Source organism: Danio aesculapii, chromosome 21 (assembly GCF_903798145.1).
Source record: "Danio aesculapii chromosome 21, fDanAes4.1, whole genome shotgun sequence".
Taxonomy (NCBI): Eukaryota; Metazoa; Chordata; class Actinopteri; order Cypriniformes; family Danionidae; genus Danio; species Danio aesculapii.
In genome coordinates this window covers 19,003,489-19,028,299 of record NC_079455.1, presented here as the reverse complement: position 1 = coordinate 19,028,299, position 24,811 = coordinate 19,003,489, and the positions used below count along the sequence as shown (strand labels likewise).

Sequence of the window (24,811 nt, the reverse complement as noted above, 5' to 3'; positions counted from 1 at the left end):
AAAGCATTACGTGCCATATGGCTTTTTATTCCCACTTCTCTTAAGCAATTAACCTTGAAGCTATCATATCAGATAGAGCTCAATTAGAGCTTCATTACACAATACAGAATATCATTTTTACAGAACAGCTTTTTATTCTTTATGATTCTGGAAAAAGGCTGATCAGACAAGAACAATTGACTATTCAAACCACTGTTGAATGACATTTGAACAAATGGTTCCCCATTCTTAACACCAATGTTCTGTCTTCATCTTTTCAATTCATTGAAAAAAACATTCAGCCAAAAAAGAAAGGAGTGAAAAGAAACTTTACAGCATATTTATATACTCTCCCTCATTAGAGGGCCCAGACATGTTGTGCTTCTTCGCAGTAGTGTACTGTATTTCAACAGATAATGCATTCCCTCTTTGGGTTTGAATGGTTTCTGTGTGATATTTACCCACTTTAGTTTCAGCTCCTCATTAGCATTCGAATAGTGTTTCTTCTGCATAAAGTAGCAGTTGGTTTATTCAATAATTTATTAATTGGTTAATTAATCTTGTCGAAACAGACGCTTTAGGTTGTAATCCCCCATGCCTTAGGCCTGTCGTTAAAAAAAGCAAGTCTGTCCTTGAATCTCATTTCTTCAAATCCTACTTGTCATTCTTTGTCTTCACATAATTTGATTTTGAGCCTTGTTGTGCTCAGAATAATTGCGGTCATCAAATAATAGCCAATCCTTTGTGTCAGGAGCATTACTTCTCATCAATCCTGACCTCCCCGGATAATTTGTTTTCGTCTAATGTTCGGAGTTCTCTCAGTCTTTACTTTTTTTTTTAGGTGTCCTACACCACACTTTCCTCCAGGTCTCTTGGATTGACTGTCATGCTACTGTTTGAGTTTGAAGTGGAGTTGGAGTTGGAATTGGAGGAGTTGTTGGAAGCGAAGGCATGTAGATAGTTCTGTGTTAGGCCGTGGCCGTACTGCTCGCTGCTACCCATGCTGGATGTGCTGGTGTTGGAGGCACAGTGTACAAGCATACCATGCAGTGACTGGCTACGACGTGTCCAGATGACGCTCAGCCGCTTGGCATAGCTGTAACAGGTGGTGGTGGTGATTTCCCCCACATCAAAAGAGCAGCTACGCTTGGTTTTGAGTGCCTGCCTCAAATCTGAGCCTCCTTCCTTTGCGTCATCTCCATCTTGTGTCAGTGCAAGTGAGACTTGTCTGTCTACATCTCTGTCTTTCTCCAGAGACTTCCTTAACTTAAGCCTACCTGCTCGCTTTTGCGTTGGCGTGGGTAATGTGTTACTTGGGGAATAGTACAGTGTCAATCTCTCACTTTCTGGTGTGAGAGGACTGAAGCATTTTTCCCTCACTGCTCCGTCGCCCCTATCTCGTGTGCCACGGTGCGGTTCAGGGCTCTGTTTAGGTTTTGGGAGAGAGCTAGGCTTTTGTTTGTCTTTTGTTCTTTGGGCCAAGAGTCCGTTTGGCAATGCCACCATCATCATACTGTTGTTTCCGTTCGTCTGGGCATAAACATCCACCCCTTTGGTTGAAAGGAACTTGCCAGGCCTGTTGGCATCTTCCCGACACTCTCCGCAGACGCGATGGCGCACCATCATAGCCACGGTGAAGACCAGTAGGGTTACTACCACCACGCCTCCCACCATCACTGTCAGTGTGCCGCCCAGGAAGTGAGCGTGCAGAGAACGGCATTCTGGATAATCCTCTTTAGTGCTGAACTGGATGCAACCCAGCACCTTTGTAGTAGCCAAGGAGGAGATGCCATCATCGAAAATGGCCAAGACACACAGGCTGTAGTCTGCTCCTGATACCAAGTTTTTCAGCAGGAAGCTATTACTGGTTGGAGGCAGAATTCTGACCAAAAAGGGGGGAAAAAAGATAGTTTTATGAGAAATTTGACAGTCTATCAAGGAAATAAGCAAGTAGAATTATGTTGAAGACAATTAGGTGAACTTGACTTATTTAGTAGCTCAGTTTTGTTGTGAAATAATGGCTTGAATCAATACCATGCAACAAAAGGGGCATCATGAAATTAGCAAGAAGGTACAGATGTTGGAGATGTGGCAGTCTGATGACCAATGAAGCATTTTTATATTAAAGCTGAGAAGGTGCTGACATGTTTTAGCTTGAAGGACTCCTGCCCACATCAGTCTTTAAAATTTCATAGAAACTCTGTCCGTACAGTCCATTTAAATAGACTTCATTAACTGTGTTCACTGGATTTGCTTTGGCTGCTTGGAATGTGGGTCTGTAATATAAATGCTTTGGATGGCTACACATGATTCAAGCCTTTTAATTCACTTTACTTAAAGAAGTAATTGTTACTGCAGATAGACCTTGAACAGTTTTAAAATCTTTGCTCTGGTTTCAATAAGCTATTTGCCTTCTTCCTTTTCAAATACACAGATATTTTGCTCCTATTTGTCATTTTGGGAATTAATTTTTCACTACATCATGTATTTACTTTAAGTGCCTATGGTAAAATGTGCTGTAGTGTAAGTGCTAAACTGTACGAAATCACATTCAGGTAGACCTCTTTGATTGTTCAGCTCAGTATGTCACTGTATATCAGTGAGATATTTGCATGCTTATCTGCATTATACATTTCAAATCTTTTGAATGAATTGAATTACAAGTTTCACAGGAAACGTGTATTAATGCTTTGCTAGGACACTGGAACTACTCTAATTCTATAACCACTAGAATGGACATTCTACTGAGCAATTTGTTTGATATTTTACAGGGTGTCCACAGGGTCTTAAAGTATTTAAGTTGATAAATCAATGTAGAGAAATTTAAGGCCCTTAAAAAGTATTAAAAAGTCCTAAATGCTGTTTTGCAAGGTATTAAATTTGATATCATTTTTTATTATGTAATGTTTAGTTGTATGGTTGTATGCTAAAGTTTGCCTGAATTAAATCTGCAAATATCAGGATGCTGTGTAGTTTAGGAAACTGATGAAATCCTACTAGATTTGACATCATGCTGCGTTGTTTATTGCAGTAACCAAGGCACCACTGTTATTTCTGCCATTCTATAGGCACCAACCTGCTAAATTAGCTAGATTTAATAGCTTTTTATTCCGTATATGAATAATGTTTTAGTTTTGGATTAGTTTTTTACATTAATATTTAGTAAATATACTGTAAGTTAAAATCTCATCAGTAGTTCCAAAACATCTGGTTTTAAGGTCTTAAAATGTATGGAAAGAGTTTTAAAGGTCTTCAAAGGTATTGAATTTCACTCTCTATTTCTCTTAAATACTGTGTTTTAGAATTAAGCTGTGAATTAGTTACTCTAAAAATGCAATATCTTTTGTAATAAAGCCTATATTAGTGTACAAGGTACTAGGCTACCCTAAAGGTGCGTTCCTCACTTTGTCCAGCAACAGGAAAGGTTTTCACAGCAGTCAAAATGTTATTGAAATTTTGAAAGACATGTCTGAATTGAAGTAATTTTTTGCTATCAGAAAGTTGTTTTTGTTAACAGAACGTTGCTAGGCAACAGAGGTAAGCATATTCAAAGGCACTGCAAAAAAATAGCGGCACTGAGATGCATGTGGCCAATTTGACCTTTAAGACCATTCAAGGTAGAAATACTCTATTAAAATAGCAATGTTAGAATGTAATCTACTCACATTTAGAAAAAGTCTGGGTACTATAGATACATGTTACAAGTTTTGTTGTATTTGAACAAAAATATATATTAACAAAAAAGTAAAAATTCAAAATGTCTGCCTAGGCAGTTCTAGTTTTAATGAAGCATTAGAGGTTTCTCTATGAATCATGTTGACCTATGGTTTTGAAAGTGGCCATAGTGGTTCTCAAACTGTGGTACGCTTACCTCTAGGAAATAAAGGCATATATACTTTAATAATAATAATAATTGTAATAATAATATTAATGAACTTTTAACCCCTTGACACGCACTATAACGCCAGTGTGATCAGCATTGGTTGTTCCCTGAAGTGTCCAATCAATCGGTGTGCTTAGAATATTTACTTTAGTGCATCGCATGATGAGATGCTAAAAATCTACCACCTTGACGCAGAGCCAGAGGAAAAGGCTAGAGAAGCCCTTCTGCAGACCAGTGTTGTTCTTTTGGCATTTCAGTTACTGCAAACTCAGGAATCTCACCATGCTGCATCATTGTTAAAATAATTATTAAAAATGTGTCAAAATCGGTATTCGTAGTTGTGTAAAATAATGCGCGTTTTCAATAAATAAAGTTATTTGTTTTGTAAAGCAGCATGGCTTTAGTTTTAACATTAGTTTGTTACCTCAGATATAGGCAAAATCCATGGTTCACTTTAGATGTGTTCTCAAATCACAGAAATGTCGCACGTATAATTAGATGCATCAAATTGGTCAAGCAGTTTGTTTATGCTGGCTTTTTTGACATGTACTGTAAAGGACGTGCAGTAAGCAGATCTAATTTAAATATGTAATTCCAAATCATGTACTTAAAATACACGTTAATGTTTAGATTTTAAAGATATACTAAAATGGCATGTGTACATGCAATATATATTTTAAAATGTATCAAAAATGGTTTATATATGATGACATATAGCCTATATTTATGAGGTTCATGCAACATTTCCAGGTTTTGATGCTACTATATGTTAATACTTTACATTTAAGTACAGCAGTTTTCTTTTTACTTTAAGAACAGTAGCATTTTAAATTAACTTTTAAAATCACATTTTAATTCAAATAATGACCTTTTATTTATTTATTTATTTATTTACTTATTTTACATGTAAGCACAGTATGTGCTAATGTTCAAACTATTTATAATGTTTAAAGTGGCTAACAGTAATGTAAATATTCTTATTAGAAATTAATCTGCCTCATTTTTTTTTTAAAACCATGCAAGCTGTAGCTGTTTAATTAGGCATACTACACTACTGTACTTGATGGTGGTACTTGATGCAACGAGTTTAAGAACCACTGACCTAACCTAAACACTTTCCTCATCTTTGAGTAAAGATATTTTATATTAGGATTTGTGGAGCTATGTTGATTACCATATAGTACATATAGTTACTGATGTTGTTGCTGTGTTTGGACTATTTTTAAAATGTTGTTGTTTTATATCATCGCAATTGCTGGGAAGCCATATTGTTTGGTCTTAAATGCTGTCAAAATAGATTCACTTGTATTGAATGTGGATCAGCCCTTAAATGCACAAAAATATCTTGGAAAAAGTCCATCTTTTAGTTTAACGATTCACTCTGGGTGGCCAGTCAATATGCATTAATGTCCATCGTCTTATCTATAAAACTGCATGCTGTGTTTACTCTTATAGATTCCTGTGTGTTGATGGGAATAGCTGTAGTAACAGGACCATTATGAAGATGCCTCCCACTCATCCACTTCTTTGCCGGCTATATCACTCAGCAACTGCTGCTACTTCTGCTTCTCATCCCCCTCTCTTCAGCCCATTCTCTTTTATCTATATATATTTCTCTCCTTGTCACCAAAACATGCCCCTCACCTTCACCATACATTATTAATTCAAATCCCTGGAAATTCCACTGCTCTTTCTTTTTGTTAAGTCACCCAAGACATGTCTTTATACTATGCCAAAATAGATTCTTGTGTGCATGTGATGTGAATATGTTGCATATTGCATTAAAGACTCCTTTCAGAGTTAAAGGTGTATAGCGGAAAAGCTTTAGGAAGTTTGCATAGAGATTATGAAAAGAGTGATGAGAGGAGAGAGTGGGATAAAACAAACCAATTTGTAAAATGAAGGCTACCATGGAGGAATTTTTTTCTGCATGTGTGAAGTAGGATATTTAAATTCAAGCTGTGTTGTTTGCGCACTGAATATTGCTTCGCAGTATGCAAAATGCAAAACATCTGTATCCATCAGTAGTAGAACAATAACGTGCATCTGCTGGCATTGAATCGTGCAAAGAGTGGACTCTTAACTATTTCATTGGAGAACAGAAGCTGAAAAGCCGTCAGATTTGATGGAAAAGGAAAAAACATTGTGCCAAGTGACTTATTTTTAAGGTACTTTTGGTACCAAGAACGATTCTTGTGATTTAAATCATACTTGTTTGTTTTCTTGATCATTCATAGTATGTCACATAAAACAAAGTATTTATACTACAAACCATATTGCCAAAAGTACATCAAATGTTGAGTTTTTCACTGGATGGTAACCACATGGAATTGGACACTCTATAAAAACTGTGACTCCTGCCTCCTGTCTTAGAAGAGTCTGCATCCTTCCCTTGTGAACTGTCCCTTCTCTCTACCCCCCTTCTCCTTCCATTTAGATCCATTTCACTCTTCCTGATTCATTGTGACACCATCTTCAAATGTGTAGGTTTTGCCCTTTTAAAGGGTCCATCCTTTTTCCCCCTAGAGTCAGCAGGTCCTCTCACTCCACTGCTTTGCTTTCTTTACCCATCCCTGGCTATAAATAGTTGCCTGTTTCTCTTTTAGCCTCATGGCTCAACTTGAATCTTCTGTCTGCTTTGGGGCTATGTTTGTTTCCTTTGGCTTTATCCTTTCATCAATATCTGAAGCCTGTAATCCATGAACATGAGCACCAAGGATGCTTGCATGCGTTCACTTGAAAAAAACCAACCACTGTATCAAAATCAAAACATTTTTTAAAATGCTGCCAGAGTACAATATAAGACTTGCTCCAAGATCAAGAAATGAGATATCCTTACCTGTAAACAAGTGCGTCGTCTGCTGTGCTATTGTACTGGATCTGATACATCCACACCAAGAAAGGCATTGAAGATCGACCCATTTTCCAGCGTATCTGAGCGGAGTTGGATGTCACGCCTAGAGCTCCTACCAGGGTTTCTGTTCCTCCATTACTGCTTCCGCTTCCTCTTTCTCCAGTATCTGTTTTGCCTCCTGTGACATTCCGTACCGTCACAACACCGTTCCCTGTCCCTTCAACACCTCCCCGTCCACTGCTGATGTCAGAGGATCCAGGGTCCCTATGATTGATAAGGGATATTGTACCATTCCCTCTGTGGGGAAGAGGGATAATCTTTAAATCTACCAGAGCTGTAGATTCTCCTGCAGCATTAATTGCAATGCAAGTATAAGTGCCATCATCTCTGGCACGGGTCACCAAAAAATCCAGTGTGCCGTTGTAGTATGAGCGAATGCGACTGGAGTTGGCCACAATACGGTCATCTGGTGACACCCAGTGAATGACTGGCTCAGGGTCACCAATGGCTCTACATTTAAGTGTGGCTCTCTGGCCCTCCAACACCCACAGCTTGTTGGTATTACGAGTGATCAGTGGAGGCTCACACGTAAACTCTTCCTCTGGGATGGACCAGAAATAGCGCCCTGCCAGATGAGCAGGTGTGGCACATGTCTCCATGTCGTCCTCACGAATTAAACGTCGTAGCCACAGCAGCTCACAGTTGCAATGCAGGGGATTTCCACCAAAGTTGAGGCTGATAATGGAATTGTATGGTGTAGGGCTCACAACCCCAATCTGGGATCTGGAAAACAGAGGATCAGGGGGAAGAGTCTGCAATCTGTTTGAAGTCATATCCAACCGGGACAGTTTGTAGAGCTCACCGAAAGAACCCTCCGCAATCTGGTCTATTAAATTATGATCTAGATTTAATGTGTGCAGGCTTGCCATGTTCTGAATAGATTCCCAAGGAACTCTGCGAAGGTTGTTGTAGGACAGGTCCAGATCCTCCAGAGTCAGTAAGAAGTCATCAAAAGCATCTGCTGAAACATCTGTGAGCTGGTTGTTGTTTATGATGAGATGCTGAAGGTTAACAAGACCTGTCAGATCTTGAGGTCCCACCACTGTGAGACGGTTGGTGTCCAGGTGAAGTGAACGCAGACTCTCCAGATCAGCAAAGGCCAGCGGTTTAAGAGCATGGATGGTATTGCGTGACAACGTCAGGTCAACTAGTCCTGTCATATTTGCAAAGTCAGCACCTCCCACTTCAAGGATGTAGTTGTCAGCAAGACGGAGCTCCACAGTTCTGCGATCAATGTTCGGTGGTACAAAGAGAAGACCTTTATTCACACAAAGAGTGCTCAGAGACTCTGATAAGTTCCGACACACGCAGTGAAAAGGACAGATGGACACCATTCCCCACGTCTCCCCTGCCATGACACCTTGTCCACTCTGCAGCAGTACAGAGCCTAGAAGGCCCAGCCAGAATATTGTTGATTGTGACATGGGACATGGGCAAACACGTATTGTGCTGACAGGGATTGATAAAGCAGGACATCTTCTTGACTTGTCCAATTTCTGGTTGTCATGTTCTTGCAACTGATAGGTTCCTCTAGACAGACTTCCTGGTTCTGTGCGTAGCATGGTAACCAGGTTGTCCACAGACCTGTGTAAAGAAAACTAACATTAGTTTCTCACAACTCCCAACTTGAAATGTATGAATTTAAGCACATTTTGTCTGCCTCAAACCTGGCACAGCTTTTCCATTCTAGTCCCCTGCACAAATGTGGTTATCTATTAATTTCCACTGAGATTTGGTGTTATGCCTAGTCACTCATCCAGTATAAGCTTGCTTCATCTAACATTGTGTCAAAGAGGAGCTAATCGTCAGCCAATTTAACAATGTCCACTGCTTCAGATTAATGATGCACCTGAAATCCTCTGCCAGTTGTTTTGATTTCAAAACGCTTATCATGTGATTTATCATGTGTTCAGCAAGAACCCTAAACTTTTCCCTTGTTTTGTGAGCGAAAGAGAGACTCGATTTGGCTGCCAGGGACGAGCCCCAGGATGATCAGTCACATTCTAAGTGATGAATGCCTTGGCTGTCTTCTCATCGCAGATGTGAGATTATGTGGCTGTTGTTGTGGCTGTGTGTGCAGACAAAGTGTATCTATTTACCCAAGTCTTATGTCCTTCTGTTTGTTCTCCTCTCTGCTGCTCCCTGCTCTCCTACAGGGGTCTGATTACTCCATTAACCTGATACATAACTGTCTGTGTGTGTCTGCTCTGCTGCACACACAGACAGAAACATTCCAACCAGCCAGTGTAAGGACAGTAGGGAGCAACACAAGCTTTAATGAGCGTGTAAATGTTTAATTTCTTCACAGGAACAAACCCCTGTGATAACTAATGCACAATTGTCCCTGAACATTTTAAAATGCTTGACTTACTTTAATTAGTCTATCAGTTGCAATCAACATATGAGTTCTGCTTTAATGGTCTTGATTCTTGTGTTGGTTGTTTGTTATTTTGGCCTGTTCATTTCAGTCTTACATAATGGTTCGAGTGTCATACTCGCAAAGCAGTTTTAAAACAGGAGTGTGTGTGTGTGTGTGTGTGTGGAAGTGAGAAAGAGAGCGAGAGAGATGAGGAGATAAGATGGGGTAGCATGGGGAGTACAGTACTATAAATAACCACATTCCTTTGGCTCAAAGCTGTATTTGTGCAAATTTGCTATAAAGAATGAATACCCAGTGGAACTGATATTCATTGTGCTGAATCTGGATTTACACACTGTAAATATCCTGCAAACCATTTGCAAACCTCATGAGCTTCTACCTGCCAGCGGTAGGTTAGCTTTTGCATGGAGGTAAAATAGAAAACTGGGGAAAAATGCTGTGGCTTTACTTACCTGCTGTGTTTATTTCATCAAGATTTAAAATGGTTTCCAATCCTTTCAGTTCTTTTATAGATGAACTGCCCATCTAGTCCCATCATTGCTTTAGGGGAAAATCCAGAGTGATCCACTGTGGAATTGTTTAGGTGTGCTGAAGGTCCTCATAGTTAATGACTTAAAATCATGATGATGTGAATTTGATCTGAGGTTAAATGGATTAATAACTGACAGTCACATCATGCCTGCCTTGCCATTTTATTCTTTGCAATGAGTCACTGCCCCGTTTCCATAGTCCTCGGTGAACCTAAACGGAAGTGGATATGTCTGGATTGTCTTTTTTCCTGAATTTCATGGTTTTCTATGTTCCAGGGTACATTACAATTCCTCTTCGCTTCACATCATTTTCAAATTCAGCATCAGGGCAAATCTTTTTTTTTAAATTGAAATCTTCTTTTATTTGTAAAGGTGCTTCCAGTAGCAAGTGCCATCCAGTCCATATCATCTCAGAGTAAACTGAAAAAAAAGAATAGAAATTGTCTTAATACACCAATATTAGCTTACAGCCTTTTCCATTAAGAGTCTTTTGTTTATGTGTTTCTGCATAGAATTTAGCTGAGATGCCACATCTTGAAGTGGAAAACATGTTGTGTATCATCCATGTCTATTTGCTGATGTTGGCGTCTTGTACTATTGAGGATCCTAAATTAATTGATTCTTCCTGTAAACTGACGCATTAAAGCAAATAATCCAATTAGACCTGCTTTCAAGCAGACCCTGTGGGTCTGACTGAGCCAAATCTGTGTGCATGTGTGTGTCTAGATGGACTAGAGGTCTTTACTCTCATTTTCACTACATGATTCTCTCCTGTTTAGTCACTAATCCACCCTGAACTCTTGTAGTCTTTCTACTTTTACATAAACGTCTCTTTTTCTCTATCTAAGCCTTTTCTAAATACCTATAGCATTAAGACAAACACACTAACCTTTTTATTTTCAAATTCCTGTTCCATGCTCATCCAAGAGAACTGCTGCCCTCTCCAGGGGGTCCCTTTTCCTCTACATCCTCTCAGGTTCCTCCAAGAGGGATCCTGAGTAGCACCCTCAGCCCTCGTCTGTCGTCCCACAGCTTCTTTTGTTTTTACTTTCGCAAATGGTCCCACGAAACCCTACCCTCAAAGTAGGAAAGCATCATCTAGAGCCACAAAGAACCTAGATATAAGCTTGCAGTCGATTCCCGGCTGATGTCCCTTATTGCAATCAATGAATGCCTTGTTTTTTTCTTTTTCGCTGCTGCTTTGTATTCTCGTAAGGCATGAGTCTGTGATTTGTTGGTTTTGATGCAGGGAGCAAGTCGATGTGAGTGCGAGCATTTGCGACTGCAATGTGTCTGCTACAGCAAGGGCAGAGCAAGCGAGCGGGAGGGAGGGAAGAGAGAATAGGAGCGAGAGAGAGAGAGAGAGGGAGAGACACAGAGCGAGAGAGAGAGATGGGAGGGAGGGAGAGTGGCAGATCCTAAAGCAGTCTTGGCTCTCAGTATGAGAGAGAAACAAAATGCAAGGGTAAAAATGGCAGATTGGATGCATTGGATGTCTAGGGTGTGGGGTTGGACGTGGAGAGGAATCGCCTAAAGCTCGGTCGTTCCAACAGTACATTTTTAACAGCAGGGCGTTATTGGCAACCTAAGAACTTTTGTCACAAATGCTCCCACAGCGTCGATTTTTCACCTTCTGTAAATGCCAGCTCATTATATAGCAAATGGATGCTGAAAGAGGACTGTTTTTAGAGATGCATGGGCTGTTGGAGGTGGCGATTCTAATGTCCTTGGCAGAATTTGACATGGGTCCACCTTCTCCAAATCACCTGACCATATGGCCATATTGAAAGTGTTATTTTTATTGTATGATATGCATGGTTTTTATCCAAATCAATGATAAAATTAGGACTGTGCGATTTGGCAAAAATACAATCCGATAATTATTTTCCATATTGAATGATGGCGACATATATTTCAAAATCAATTGTCAATGCTTCCAGATTTAAGAGTACCCTAACAATGACTGAAGCCACAATAGTTAGAGAGTGCATTAAATGGCATAACATTTTCAGCCGATAAATTTTCGGTGGGCGAAAATTCGGTACATCTCTAATATCAACACTTTTAGATTCCCACTGTTGCACATTTCTGCTGTGCGATTGGCTCTTAGATCAATATAGAGTAAAAAATGCAGAGCTTATCACTGTTATTCACATACATTTTACAGCAATTCAATATATCGTTTATCGGCCCAGCCCTAAATGAAATCCACTACTCGTTCTTCTAATAATCTAATATCTAATGCAATATGTTGTAGTATTATTTTAAAAAGTATTACCTTTTTCAATAATGTTCAATTTGGTCATTTTAGTTGTACAAGTTTCCAACAATTATTTAGCAGTTTTTCTTAATCTTGATTAATGTTCATTTAAAAAAATGTGGTGTATATAGTTGATCCATGTTTGGTCGTTATACACAACCTAATGCTATACAGCTTGAATTAGTTAAAATTGTATTAGTATACATTACGATTTATAATTTTAGGGTTAAGATCAAAAGAGCAGCGTTTATTTAAAATGTAAATCTTGTAACATAATAAATATCTTCACTTTTAATTCATCCTTACTAAAATGATTATTTTCTTAAAAATAAAAAGTTCAGTCAGTCAATCATTCAGTGCTAAATCTTTCATATTGACCCTAAACCTTTCAAGAGTAATGTAATAGTATCTAACATTAACCAAGATGATCAAATACTGTACAGGTATTATTCGTTGTAGCAATTTCCTAATATGTATTTAACAAATCAAATATTATTGTAATGTCAAAGCCAAGTCATACCTGGTACTGTAACCATAATTATAACTATAAAGATATAGGTCTACAAATCATTCTATATTTCAAATGATAGTCAACACCACAACTATATTAAAAACTACATGGAGAGTAGATGGGTTTTGTTTTCAGCTAATGAGCTATAAAAACATGGACAGCCAATGATGTCTGCTTTAAAGTATGCAGATATTTAAAGTGGCAGACAACAAAACTGCAGCACATGCCTATAACAAACAAACGAATCATGTGTTGGTGAGGACTGTAATATAATACGGATATTATCATTCTTGAAGAAAAACTGGCCTTCAGGCTAAAACCCATGTCTTGGTCAAGTGGTAGGACTCCTGCTGTTGATTCAGACAGTCACGGGTTCAAAACCCCCTGTCTGTACTGAATCATAAGAGAGCTGTTCTTATAAGCTGAGCTGTATAATCATCTTATGAGTGTGAGGCTAATACACAGCTTTACACAGCCAGCAAAGTTGAGAAGCTGAGAAGGAGCCAAAGATGTTCAGTCCAAGTTACACTTTTTTCCCTCCATTTCTCATGTTCTATCTCTGATTCTCTGAATCTTTGTTGTTGTTTTTTCTGGGCGCTGTGATTTTAGGTGAGCGTGAGTCACTCACAGTCTTTATGCATGTCTATATATAGAGGCCTGACTACATGCAAGCAGAGCTAAGCGGACGGCACGCAACATTGCCAGCGGCCCGCTATAGCCCAGCTCCACACACTTGGAGCATGTAACCGGTGGGCTCGGAGTCTGCTAAACCTCACTGCCGCTCACGTATCAGACTCGAGATTTGGCCGATGAGCCAGAGTCATGTCTCCGACAATGACAAATCATGAATAATGCATTTGAGTACCATAAGACAAAGATGAATGATTCATGCGTGTATGTACGTAGCGCATGCATAAAGAAGGAGACTGCAACTGCTGGATCCAAGCCACAACTAATTGCTGTGAAGGAATGATTTCCAAGCAGGGGTACGTTCACCCCAGAGGAAACTTAAGCGGGTTACTGTAAGATTTAGCAGGATCTTAAACCTATAGGACAGAATTTGTGACTTAACTTATTAGGGCCGTAACAAATTCATCTCCTTTTGAAGAAAACAAAACAACGTGTGTGGTTAACTTCTCATTTTATTTAAACATATATTGCTGATTAAATAAATGTAGTACTTTTTATTAGCTGAAGATGTGGAAGACAGTTGAACTTACTGTTCAAATGTGTTTTGAACTATGTATTCATCAAGAAATCCTAAAAAGAGTAAATATAAAGCAAAAAAAACTATTAAAAAACTTCGACTATAACTATCTTTTTGTAGATCACCAAATTAGCATAGCATGATTGAATGTTCATGGAAAGACACTAAAGACTATAGTTCTTGCTAATAGTATGGACAGTTGTCATCTAGCAGGCATGAAATTTTGTTCAACCTCACATTAGATTATTTTAGTGCATAATCAGTGAGTTAAAGTGTCGCTACAGAAATAGAAACTTTCTTAAATGCAATTCTCTGCTGCACACTCATTGGGACAAACTCAGATTAACATGGATAAGATCTTTTTTATATCACATGGCCACATGTTTTTGAATAGTATTGCATGTGTACATATGTACCAGTCCTTCCCGCACATAAGCTGCATCCCAAATGGCACACTATACACTTACACACTCAACAGCATATTATATAAAAGTAGTGTCATCCCAGATGTAACACTGATGGTTTTACTAAGCGGAAATTCAAACTGTTTCTCTGATGACTTTTGGCGGTTGCCAAATGAGTGAAATAAATGACCAAACTACCAAATAATACCTGCCATGAATTTAACCGCATTCACCATCGGGAGGCAGTATAAGCACTCTCGTAGGAGAATACTTCTTTCACAATTCAAAATAGAGTAATCCAATGTCAGTGTCCGATAGCTCCGCCCCTTCTGCTACATGAGTAAAGCCGTGACCATTAAATGCGTGAAGTGTTGAACATTACACACTTCATTTTACCAGTTGAATCAGTGCATCATCCGGGTAATTAAAGTACACTTATTATTTTTAGTGTTTTCAGTGTGAACGCACTACTTACACTATTTATACTACAAAATTACATAGAATAGTGCATAAGTATGTGATTTGGGACACACCTGTAGCCTTTACTTGGGCGGGCTGCCCAGGTATATTAACGGCCACCCAAGTATATTTAGTAACACATTTAGTAACATCCTTTTTTTTTGTATCCGCCCAATAACCAAGCATCCGCGATCAATTATAAGTAGTGGAAAATCTTGTCTCATTTACTGGTTTCGTTCTTTGCACATGAGACCTGTCAACATGCACAGACAGTTTTACGGGGTATGCAGACCCACAGAGAGATTAAAAAAAAATGAATAAATAAATAAAAAAATCATCCAGCCCAGGTTCTAAATCTTGTAAAATATCCGGGATTCAACTTTCGCTTTCGCTTTCTACAGCTTGTATGCGTTTTTGCATCACCTTTTTACTTAAACCTATTTTGCTTGGCTTAGCAGTTTGCAATAACGAGAGAAACATTAAATAATTAATTTCTTTTTATCTAAACAACTTTATACTCGGAGAGGTCGACATGACTGTTCTAAACGGGCTGCCAAATATGTGTACATCATTAGTAATGGTTAATCAAGGCATTTGCTTCAGTTTAATAATCTACACGTTTTAATCTTGTATTTATGATAATTTTTTTTTGAAATATTGTGTTTTTATTCCTTTTTCTGTCATTTATTTCTCATTTCCTGTTTTATTTTATTTTATTTGATGTTAATATATTTCATAGTGCTATTTTATATACATACCTAAAATGTTTTGGCATTCAAGTTTGCTTTGAACTTGAAATGAAAGAGAGAAGCAGATTTTACCTGTCAGTGGGGCGCTCATGGCTCCTGAATAGCATAAGTGTTTTTTATTTTTTACTTTAACACATTGAAAAGAAACAGTGTATAGCAGTGTATAATAAATCAAATCATTGTTGTAAATTAAATTATGTATTGTTTGTCGCATATGGTTAACTATTTGTGTGATTTGGGTAAATGGCGTGATTCGGCTACCACCACAAGTAAATTTCAAACCTGTGGGAAACACTGTAAATTGAAATGTGCATCAAAGTAAATGCAAACAATATACACACACACACACACACAATTATTTTAATTTCAAATTAAAATATATATCATATATCATAACATGTATCATAAACAAATTCATAATAAAAATAGTTTTGTTTATTTTTTCTCATGTATTTGTGTCCTCATTTGCAGGTGAACAATTGAGGATGTATTTTGGATGGATTGAGATTTAAAAGATTACAATAATACAAATGCCTTGAAGTTAGTAAAGTGCCCCATGTGGATTTTGTTTATGAATAAATTTGCTGCTAGTTTTTTCTCAGTTGGTTGCCCTCAGAATTGTCAAAACTTGTGGAAGACCTCATTATAATAATGATAGCTTTTGTAGTATTAATTAGATCTAATGTGAAAATAAAAAGAGAAACGTTAATCTGTGTTTTGATGTTGTTTAAGGCGCATTTGAGCCTTTCTAATGAGGTTGCGGTGAGACAGAAGGTTGGGAAACGGAGTAAAGCACAGAGGACTTGAGTTATTTCAGCACCGCGGACAGCTCCGAAGTCTGAGCTAGTCAAACTGGCTAGTTCTGTGAGGCTACGTAGTGATATCGCCATCTGTACTTCCATCTGTCTTGTTATTCAGGTCCCGTGGCTGGATGGTTGGCACTGTAACTGCTCATTTAACCCTGCTTTCTTCAATGTGGCTTCTCCTCATTTCTTAGTGTGAAAATCCAGACAGGTAGCCTTGAAGACATTCACAGCCTATCAGTGCTTAAATGTTTAAACACTAATGTTTTCTTCCCCTGCTTCCTATTATTTGCTGTATTCGGCAAATGCAGCCAGTCGTTGTGGAGAGCTTGTGGGCAAAGAATTGTTTCCAGCTACAGCCAGTGGTTTAGAGCTAGACAACAGTGTCCAAACAAAGCTGTAAAGACGTTTCATTAGTCTGGATTTGTGTGCTTGTGCATGCTCTTCAGTCTACTATGGTTATTTTGCCTTGAACATGGACAGGGTGAGGTTGTAGAATCATGTTATTGTAAGTCATCTTATTTGGTTGGCCCTGTTTCCACCCCCAAAAATATTTTACTCCTTGATGATAAAGACATTTTTAAATTTTGCAACAAAAATGCTTTCTTCATTTTTAAATGAACACTATCATAAATATCTTTTTTTGTTTTGTTTTTGGATGATTTAGACATAGATATTTAGACAAGATTTAGACAAGATATTTAAGCAATCCCAACGATCAGATAATAAGCATATCTGGAACGTTAAGTACAATTTAAAGCGTATCCCAATGTCTGTGGCTTTGGTTTACTACAGATTAACCTATTCATGCATGTAAAAAAAATTATTTAAAATAAATCTTGAGGGACCCACAACAAAATATTTTCTATGTATTTCTATGACTTATTTAATAGTTTTGATAACGCTATAAAATGTAGATGGAAGTAGATGCAGTGTTGTGCTAGTTACTGAAAAATAGTAACTAGTTATAGTTACTAGTTACCTCATTCAAAAAGTAACTCAGTTACTTTATCGATTACATCAAAAAGTAATGCATTACTGTTAAAAGTAATTTTTGAGTTACTTTTGAAAAGAACATTTTTAATGCTTCTGTTAATGCTTTTATAACGTCACTTCAGTGCTGCATGGAGAATACACTGTTGATTAACTTAACGGTTAATTTGCATCGTCATAACTAAAACACAAAACAGACTTAAATAAAAAGTCATTTTTAACACTAATTCAAGTCAGACTAGCAGCTAAAAAAACAACAAGGTGATAAACCAGCAGAATAATAATCTCAGAAACAAGAAAGCAAAAATTAAATTACTTCAGCATCATAAAAGTTGTTGTATTTAACCCTTAAACATGTTTCTTCACAGCTTAAGTATGAAAACTAGCAACAATACACAACAAACACAAAATCTTTATAAAATAAATGAAAGTAATCTGAATTATCATTCAAAATCAATTTGGTGAAAATTGGAAAAATTGTGCATATTGTGCCTTTTTAATCATTATTATAACGCAGTCAATAATATGCTAACAAATGCAAATGTAAAGTACCACAACAGAGACTTTTATACAGTCAAAATAGCTACTGTCAGTGGAAGCCTTGCGTATTCAAAATAAAAATGGCCCACTCTTAAAAATAAGGCGTATTTAAAGTGCCTTGCTTTGAAATGCTTACAGAGGGTTATTTTGGAAAAGAATAATGATGAAGTTTGGAATGAGCCGGAATTTGAAATGAGGAAGAATCCTGCAGTCAGAGGAATCTGGGTCAGAGTGCTGGCGGATTACAGCCGACTCTCTTCAACTCTCAATTCTTGGGAGAACATTTGGATTCGACCTCTCTTTCTAGTCTTCCTCGTCCTCAATCTCTCCTTCGCATATTCTCTCGGATTCTCTGCTGAACCCGTCCATAGGGAGTCAGTGTGTGATGAGTATGTTTGTAGGTGGTGACAGGGGTGCAAATGCCGAGTGCTAAAAACTATAGAGCTTCAATTAACACTTCACATATTCTGTTAGTCTCTCACATCTGCTCCCTTTCCAAATCGCAATCTCCCCAACCTCTGTCTTTCTTTCATCTCTATCTGAACGATTATTATCAACCTTCCAGTATCGACAGTAGGGCTAATGGATTCTGGAAATTTCTTTATGGTCAGCTCTTTTAGCTTGCAGCATTGAACATGTTGGAAAGTGAAGACTTCAAAAGTATAGCATGTTAGCTCAGGATACAGAGATGTTTCTTCAGGGCTGTAACGGTGAGCACAGCTTCCTCACTGACCCGAGCCCAATTTGCACACACTCAAAGGCAGGTTTGATAGTGATGGAAGGGAGTATTGAGTGTTTAGATAATGGTATTGATTTTAGAACTGCCTACAGAATGGACCCATCTGGGCTGCGTAGGACCATTAGCACCTTAGCTAAGATTGTGTGTGTGTGTGTGTGTGTGTGTGTGTGTGTGTGTGTGTGTCTTGAAATTGGCCTCGGTCTCTTAAGAGTGGCCCACTCCAGGCTCTCTCCAGCTCAGCATTTCCTCAAAACCAGTTAAAAATATATCGGTCTGTTTCCTTTTCTCTCCTCAGACAAACATCCCCTTCCTGCAGAATGTGCTGAGCAATAATCAGTTCCTGAATGGGACGGTGGATACTCAGTTCATCGACGAGAATTCAGATCTGTTCAATCTCAAACCGGTGCAGAACCGAGCCCAGAAACTGCTCCACTACTTGGGTAAACACCTTTCTTGCATAAATGACTCAATGAGCTGAAATAATTTTTGTGACTATGTATTTCATATTCATCGAATGATTAACTTTCAATTATTTGGGTGTTTTTTTTTTGTTTCTTTTAGTGACAGAATTTATTTATTCATTCTCCCCTGAGAGATTTTACTTACAGAGGCTTTTGTACTTTTAATGAGAGCGTTTTGCTCTAACCTTGCATAAAGCGTTTTGTCAAATACCTCGACTGATTAAATTAATTTAATTAAATTCAGAATATGACCAGTTATAGCTGAAGAATATCAAATCAAGTAGCTGTACATTTTGTACAAGATGTCTAAAAGCTAAATTAATAGAAAGCACTACAACAGTTTTTAACACATTGATAATATCTGGGATGTTTTTATACCCAGAGCAAAGATTTCACCTGTACAGCATTATTAATCTTACTAAAGATAATAAGCTCATTCATTGTGAATGTTTCATACACTGTAATAAATAGCTGCTAGGAAACCGATTGCAACAAACCATATACGTTCAAAACTAATAAATAAATAAATGAAGAGAACTCAAACCAACTGAGTACTGTAAAACCCAATAAGTTAAGGCAGCTCAAACCGTTTAGTGAACCTATTGCTACAAACCATTTGAGTTAAACTAATCTATATGAGTACTGTGAACTTACTCCATTTAAGTTGAAGTCATGATCAATGTAATTACTTAATGCATTACTCAAAACTTACCCCAGACAGGTTTAGAGGGAAATAAAAATATCTAATATTTTGGGTAGAAGTGCATGGAGTAATAGAACACATGCTTAATATTACACTACTAATTCATGGTTATTCATTTTGGAAGCTTTGATATCCAAATAAGCAAACTGGAAAAACACTTACTTGCTATTTTAATAAATTGCAGCCCAAAATAAATTGCAATCGGTTGTTGCAATCGGTTTCCTCAAATGGTTTAAGTTCAAAAACTAATCCTAATGAGTACTGCGAACTTTGATTTTTTTTCTTTGAATTTGAACACAGTAAAACCCAATAAATGAAGATAACTCAAACCAACTGAGTACTGTAAAAACCCATAACTTAAGTCAACTCAAACCGTTTTAGGAAACCGATTGCAACAAACCACTTGAGTTAAACTAATCTATATGAGTACTGTGAACGTACTCCATTTAAGTTGAAGTAATGACTTCATTAAATACCTCATTACCTTTAACACTCAGTTTAAAACTCTTTTTAAATGAGTAGAATTAACTTTCAGTCAATTTTGAGTTAACTACACTCATTTCATTTGATAAAGTTGACTGTTGGTTTTTACAGTGTAGTAATGTTAATAGACTTAGCTAATTGAGAGAATTGTCTGGAAATGAATTGTGCACAGATGTGTGAATGCAAGAGCGTATTGGTGTTTCCTAGTACTGGGTCGCAGCTGGAAGGGCATTCGCTGCGTAAAACGTATGCTGGAATGCTTGGTGGTTCATTTCACTGTGGCGACTTTTGATAAATCAGAGACTAAGCCGAAGGAAAATGAATGAATTGTGCACTTCCATTCAAAAGAGGAAATGAAGATTTTTATTGCACAAGGACGCTTGAAATTATTCCTGTTAAGACACACGTAGTTCTCGTTGGAGCATTGAAATCACTTCGATAAGGGCTTAATGAATTCATTTTCCTAAAAACATCATATCTGACAAAAATGTACATGTTATGACTTCACTAGAACAGAAAAGTATTATACATGCAATCTGACTAGGCATGGGCCGTTTCTGACGGTATTATATCCTTGGATAAAAATACCATAGTTTCACTGTATCACAGTATTCTGATTACTGCTCTAAAATAAGTTATTTTAAATGTCTGGGTAAAACAAACAAACAAACTAACAAACAAAAAAAAAACTTTTCCCCATTGAACACATTTGATTTTATTTTATTTTAAGAAACATTTATAATATTTTGAAGCAGTAAACATGTCAGGCTAAATAATTTAATCAAATCATTGATTTCTGCTGTCTTCATTAGTTTTAAAAACATTTAGAATTTTGATTTCTTTACAACAACAAAAAATACACTAAAACAATACATTTTAAAAAATTACTTATACCTTTGGAACGGTATAGCAGAATTTTAGCTGTATTAAAACAGTGACTTTTCCAAACCATGGTAAAACTTGAAAGCGATTTTCATCCCATGCCTAAATCTGACCATACAGGTAAATGTATTGCATACAAGTATACTGCAGTCCAGTCTGTATTCTAGAGTAAAAGAAGAGGACACACACATACACAAACACGCACTGTTTGCTTCATTCAGATATTATTTTAAAATGTATTAAATATAGTTCACAGAACTTGATTAAATCTGCAGCCTCTGTGAGTATAAGAGGCTTAAAAATTAAACAAGCAAACCTTTCCAACCCAAAACTTTTGAATGGTGCTGTACTTTTCAGCTTCCCTGCTCTTTTCTCATCCGCCCCTTTATACAGCTTCCAGAGAGCGACTCAAGCCAAGAGCCAAAACCTTTTAAGTAACGTGGGCTGCTGAGTCTCCAGTCCACTTGACCCATCCACTCAGTGTATTATAGCAGCAGAGGTGGATTTGAAGCAGTTTGCACTATTTGTTTGTGATTGCGTTTGCTCGTCATTCAGGGCATGTTATGGTGAACGGGCCGACTACTCCGATACCTGTCAAGGCTAAGCCTTCCCCCATCGATCCGGTCATCCCACCAGTACCCCTCGGTAAGAAACGCACAGACTTTCCTTATCTTACATACACACACTGCCAGTTTCTCACAACACAAACTCAGCATAAGCCTCTCTTGCACTCGGCTGCTGTGATATTTCATTGACGCACCGCAGAAGGCATGAAGTCGAGGATGTTTACGTCTTACAGAAGGTGGTCATAACTCATCCATCCCCCTCAGCCTTTTATGAAGTTCCACATGACTATATTATACATCTTATACAGCAGGAAGGACATAATGCAAAGGCATTTGTTTACAAAAGAGTCACGATTACATTCACTTTTTACCTCCATCTTGTGTGGATTTGTCTGGACATGTGCCAACAGCAAAAATCTATTGAGTTCTAGAAAAAAACGACTTCATTCTTTCTGGGTAACACATCTATTTCGATGCACATTGTTGTGCATTTGTGTCTCTGTGAATAATAGCGCTGATAAAATGGTGTGTTTTTTTCATCTTTGTAGTCCTACGCAGCTTGGTGTTTGTGATAATGTCTGTGTTATTAATTGGCCGTGTGTTTTGTGTGTATGCACTCTGCAGGTGAGCCACCAGTGGGTTTCAGGGATGTGTTGTTGAGAGAGGGTCCAGATGGTTTTGCGAAGGCGGTTCGTGCCCACCAGGGTCTGCTGCTTATGGACACTACGTTCAGAGACGCCCACCAGTCCCTCCTGGCCACTCGCGTTCGCACTCACGACCTGAAACGCATCGCACCGTTTGTGGCACACAGCTTCAACAACCTCTTCAGCGTGGAGAATTGGGGCGGTGCGCTACTACTTCCACACTACTATTTTCTTTTCTTCTCTTGCCTTCTGTCTCGCACTATTTTCTCCCCTCCCCATTTTTTTTTGTCTTGCACTTGCACTTGTCTTAAACCCAGCCTACTATTCTCCAGCTTGACTCAGATATTTCTTTCATTTTAGCTGAATAACACAGTGAGCAGCTACCCATGAAGCTAGTGTTTGGTTTGGATTTGTCTTTAAATATGCTGGATCCTTTAACAATGTTTAATGGTTTTAATGAATAAGTACTTTTAGTTTTCAAAATATTCATGTTTCTTCATTAATGCTTCTATTCTAAAATGACAACGATTTTAATGTCAAAAGAGAGAGGCATGTACAGACATGCATTCATTTAGATTGATGCCGAATGAGAGAGAGACGCGAGTATTTAAGTAGCACATTTCCCACATCCTACTAATTTGTTTGTCTATGAATGTATATACTGTATATCTTTGCTTTCTCTGCGTGACTTGTTGTCAAGTGTTATTTGAGAGAACAAAAAGGTACAAAGACTTTTTAATGACTGAAAGTGTCTTTCACAGGTGGCATAAATGACATAATTGGTCTTTAATATGCAAAACTGCAATAGTAAACAACTACTGCTGGCAAAACACGATGTCACGTGACATCTCAACCTGTCGGCAGTGTAAAAATAGATACACAATCTCTTTTTTAATGTTTTGAGTTAAAAGATATATTAGAAAAAATAAATAACTAAATTTTTAACTGTTCTTTAGCAGCTAACTGAAGCCAAATCAAATAAATCTACAGTCTAAAAAAACATTTTAGGGTCGAAATTATTAGCTCATTTAAGCTATATATTTTTTCAATGGTCTACAGAACAAACCAGTGTTATACAATACCTTGCCTAATTACCCTAACCTGCCTAGTTAACCTAATTAACACCTAGTTAAGCCTTTAAATGTCACTTTAAGCTGTATAGAAGTGTCTTGAAAAATATCTAGTCAAATATTATTTATTGTCATCATGACAAAGATAAAAGACATCAGTTATGTTTAGAAATGTGTTGAGAGTCTTCTCTACGTTAAACAGAAATTGGGGGGAAAAAATAAACAGGGGGGCTAATAATGTATATAATAAATCCGTCAGTCAATGAATACATTGGTTTAATTCTTTCTAAAAAGGACCAGCCCATAACAGTCATTCAGTTTGTTCATTTATCAGTATGGGTATTCATTTATATATTTGTAATCTAGAATCAAGTACTTGTTTTCTAAGCCTAAAAATATTTGCTTCGAATGAAGGCTGAAAGCGAGGTTAAAACGAGATGAGTGTTTAACTTCATTTCTGGAATCAAAGTATGCGAGCATGTTTCCAATAGCAAGGTGCATTACATGCTTTTAAGAGTTTTCCACATCTGTGCCACTTATGCTGGGTATTTTGATCCTCTTAGTTATTTTTTTGTCCTGCCTTTCTTTCTTCTCCACCAGGCGCTACGTTTGATGTGGCAATGCGTTTCCTGTGCGAGTGTCCCTGGAAAAGGCTGCAAGAGTTGAGGGCTCTGATGCCAAATGTGCCTTTTCAGATGCTTCTGAGAGGTGCCAATGCTGTTGGATACACCAACTACCCGGATAATGCCGTCTTCAAGTCAGTCATGTCCTATATTACTTCACAACCTGCTCACAGAGTCAACTTCTCAAATGTTACTCTCTTTAGGAATGGCTTTCCCAGGAAATGTAATGTTTGGATTCCAATTCTGAATACAGCAATGATTTAGGAAACATTAGGAAATACATTTTAATAGTTTGTACCTATTTGTACCCATTTATATCCATTTAAAATAATCAGTTTTCTGTCAATTTGTGCTGCAGGCTTATGTTTTGTTACCTGTAGTTAAAACTGTAGATAGCAAATTTCTCAACAATAAAAGAAATGAGCGAATTGTTCCTCCAGCATTATATTTATGTGATTTAAGGGTTTAGAAACCTTCAAGCCTAGCCTGAACTCTAACAATACAAATATAGTGTTGGTAGCACAATCTGATGAAACATTTTTTTGTCAGAACAAAGACTCGTAGGAGTGTTTTGTTCATGAATCATTTGACTTTGAGTTGCTTTGAGTAGTATATTTTTTTGTCATTGCATTGTATATTGAGTAGCATCACAATGCTGATAGTGACACAAGAGACATTGCAAAAGACAATTTTCCACCTAGATCAGCAGAAGACTAAGATATTAATAAATAAACTCAAAAACCATTCCGTTCCAGTGCTTTGGTCTTTGGTAGCTTTAGTCTACTCCATTTGTTTCTCACAGCCACCGTCTCTGGCCCCAAGCACCATTAAGATGGCTTTTAATTTATATTAGAATGTGGAGCTGGGGAGCATTTCTGCTCATTTAACGGCTTTGTTTCAGACAGTCCATAAAATCGCTGCTGCCATTTGCTATTCTGCATTTTCAGTCCCAAAATACACAATGAAAATCTACTAGATAAAAAGATCTTATAAACTGAAGGAAAAAATGAGCAAAAGACATTTTAATT

General features: G+C 37.6%; 2 protein-coding genes across 2 annotated transcripts in view; one reads left to right on the top strand and one right to left on the bottom strand.

Moving 5' to 3' along the window:
• pcxa (pyruvate carboxylase a) overlaps nt 1-24,811 on the top strand; it is a 233,831-nt gene that overhangs the window by 175,907 nt on the left and 33,113 nt on the right. The window contains exons 11-14 of the mRNA XM_056446283.1: nt 18,647-18,791; nt 21,436-21,525; nt 22,071-22,292; nt 23,761-23,917. Of these exons, the coding sequence (XP_056302258.1) occupies nt 18,647-18,791; nt 21,436-21,525; nt 22,071-22,292; nt 23,761-23,917 (614 nt within the window). The remainder of the gene's footprint in view (nt 1-18,646; nt 18,792-21,435; nt 21,526-22,070; nt 22,293-23,760; nt 23,918-24,811) is intronic.
• lrfn4a (leucine rich repeat and fibronectin type III domain containing 4a) lies at nt 127-10,975 on the bottom strand. The gene is made up of 4 exons (XM_056446284.1): nt 10,576-10,975; nt 9,609-10,106; nt 6,702-8,360; nt 127-1,861 (listed from the first exon to the last, which is right to left on the bottom strand). Exons 3-4 carry the CDS (start codon nt 8,336-8,338, stop codon nt 826-828), a joined length of 2,673 nt encoding a protein of 890 aa, XP_056302259.1. The 5' UTR covers nt 8,339-8,360; nt 9,609-10,106; nt 10,576-10,975; the 3' UTR covers nt 127-825.

Coding starts and splice junctions, on each gene's coding strand:
- lrfn4a (XM_056446284.1), bottom strand. CDS start 8,338: ATGCTACGCACAGAACCAGGAAGTCTGTCTAGAGGAACCTATCAGTTG. Junction 1,862..6,701: donor GACGACGCACTTGTTTACAG/GTAAGGATATCT, acceptor CTTTTTGGTCAG/AATTCTGCCTCCAACCAGTA.